The 2,114-nt window shown below is 36.6% G+C and overlaps 1 protein-coding gene across 1 annotated transcript in view; it reads left to right on the forward strand.

Moving 5' to 3' along the window:
- Positions 1-1,279: 1,279 nt before the first annotated feature.
- The window catches only part of SARC_07054 (hypothetical protein), a gene marked incomplete at both ends in the record, with an annotated part of 5,847 nt that continues 5,012 nt past the window's right edge, over positions 1,280-2,114 (forward strand). Inside the window, one exon of the mRNA XM_014299010.1 lies at positions 1,280-1,679. Within this exon, the coding sequence (XP_014154485.1) occupies positions 1,280-1,679 (400 nt within the window). The remainder of the gene's footprint in view (positions 1,680-2,114) is intronic.

The following is a 2,114-nucleotide window of genomic DNA, read 5'->3' on the forward strand; positions in this document are numbered from 1 at the left end:
ACAAATAGATAGTATAAAAATCATCAATAAAACATAATATATTATATATATATATATATATATTAATATACTATATGGTGTTTTCAAGCACCACCGCCTAACACGTACCCGGAATTACACAGAACACGCGGTCAATATGGATGTTGCACATTGCAAGTTGTATCAACATGAACCATATGCGACCTATGTACGTCAGCTGAAAGGGAACTGGTTTCTCGTTTTATATTCACCAAAGTAATCAGTACGCTAATTTGATCAAGACCAAATATAAGTCGAAGCACCCCAACTAGTGCAGATATAGCATCAACTCACGAACACAACTTCATAGTAATAGTGATTATGAAAATAGCCTCCTACGTAAGTTCTTCACTTATAATATTACGAGATACCTTTCGGCAGTAACTAAGAATGTACAAGGAGATAAATATTCCTTACCATCACACACATCATGCTATTAGGTGAGTGTATACTTTCCCTCTACAACTCGGATCCGTCTTCTAACACGTTCATTTCAAGTAGAAAGGCATCGATCCATCTGTGGCACTTGCATATGAAACGAGGGACGCAGTACCATCGGTGAGGCAGATATAAAGATGACTGATCACTCGAAGTTTCTCGCAAGTTGTTGAACCATTCTCCGCGCTCAGTCTCGGAACTCGGGACCCACTGCTTATTTTTTAACACTTCAGGTACAAGAAGGCTATGCCCCTTAATACGAAATAAAGATTAAAATTTATATATATAAAAACTATTTGAAAGCGTTTCTACGTATATATACCTGTCCATATTATATCGAGAAAGCGTTATCGGATATTGTACAGACCTATTGTGTATGTACAAGACTTATCGCGTTTCACGTATTGAACTTCGGGGATCGGGAAAGTTCTTGACTCAATGCAGAGATTTCTGGTTTGTTCTGTGCACTCAGGCATTGCTGTGACTTCAGTGATCACTGAGAGTTGTGGTGAATGCGATGGAGTCTTCATCGTCATTGCATGAGAGAAGGTTTAAGGACTTAAAAGCATGCGTCGAGTCTATTTCTATGAGTATATTTGTACAAAAGGATGTGTATGTAAATAGGTAAATATATCAAAAGTTGGAAGCCGATACAAAGGTTTATTGAAAGGAAGCTTTATGGAGACACTCGACGATTAAATATTTAAACACATATCACACAAACCATTACACACCACATACTATATCGCACACACGTGTAAATACATACAAAGAAGGTATACACAAACACGCAATATACATTGACGCATATAGTTTAGACAACATGGTGAAGGAAACAGGATTCTACGATACCTTTGGTGTCAAACCCGATGCATCCGCATCCGAGATTAAAAAGGCTTATCGCAAACTCGCACTGCGATACCACCCTGATCGCAACCCAGAAGCCGAGGCTCAAGAGAAGTTCAAAGATATCTCGTATCAATTTGCAGTACTTGAAGATCCAGAGAAGCGTGCATTATACGACCGAGTGGGTGAACAAGGTTTAAAAGAGGGGGGTATGGATCGATCTGGGTTTTCGCCTGAGGACATCATCAGTCAAATGTTTCCAGGATTTGGGGGGGGTATGTTTGGCGGCATGGGCGGCATGGGAGGCAGACATCGACAACACAGGGGAAAGGATGTGGTGCATGAGTTGGCGATTACACTGGAGCAATTATACTCAGGTATGTGTATATATATGGACGTGAGAGGAAGGCGTGTGCGTGACGATAAATAGATAATTATATATGACTATTCATATATATATATATATATGTACATGTATAGGTATAGGTATATGTATATGTATTTGTACTACATATATATGCATGTTTGCATATATGTTAATTTATACTTGTATATGTATATGTTTACGTTTATATATGTCTATATGTATAGATGTATAGATATATTGGAACATAGATGCACATTTACACATGCATATACACACTTACACACATACACGCATATACACATATACACATATACCTGTACATGTACACGCATACGTATATATATATTTGTACACTATATATATATTATTATATTATTATATTATTATAATATATTATATTATATTATATTGTATTGAATACAACAATTATATATATATGTGTATT

This window comes from Sphaeroforma arctica, assembly GCF_001186125.1.
Source record: "Sphaeroforma arctica JP610 unplaced genomic scaffold supercont1.536, whole genome shotgun sequence".
Classification (NCBI taxonomy): Eukaryota; class Ichthyosporea; order Ichthyophonida; genus Sphaeroforma; species Sphaeroforma arctica.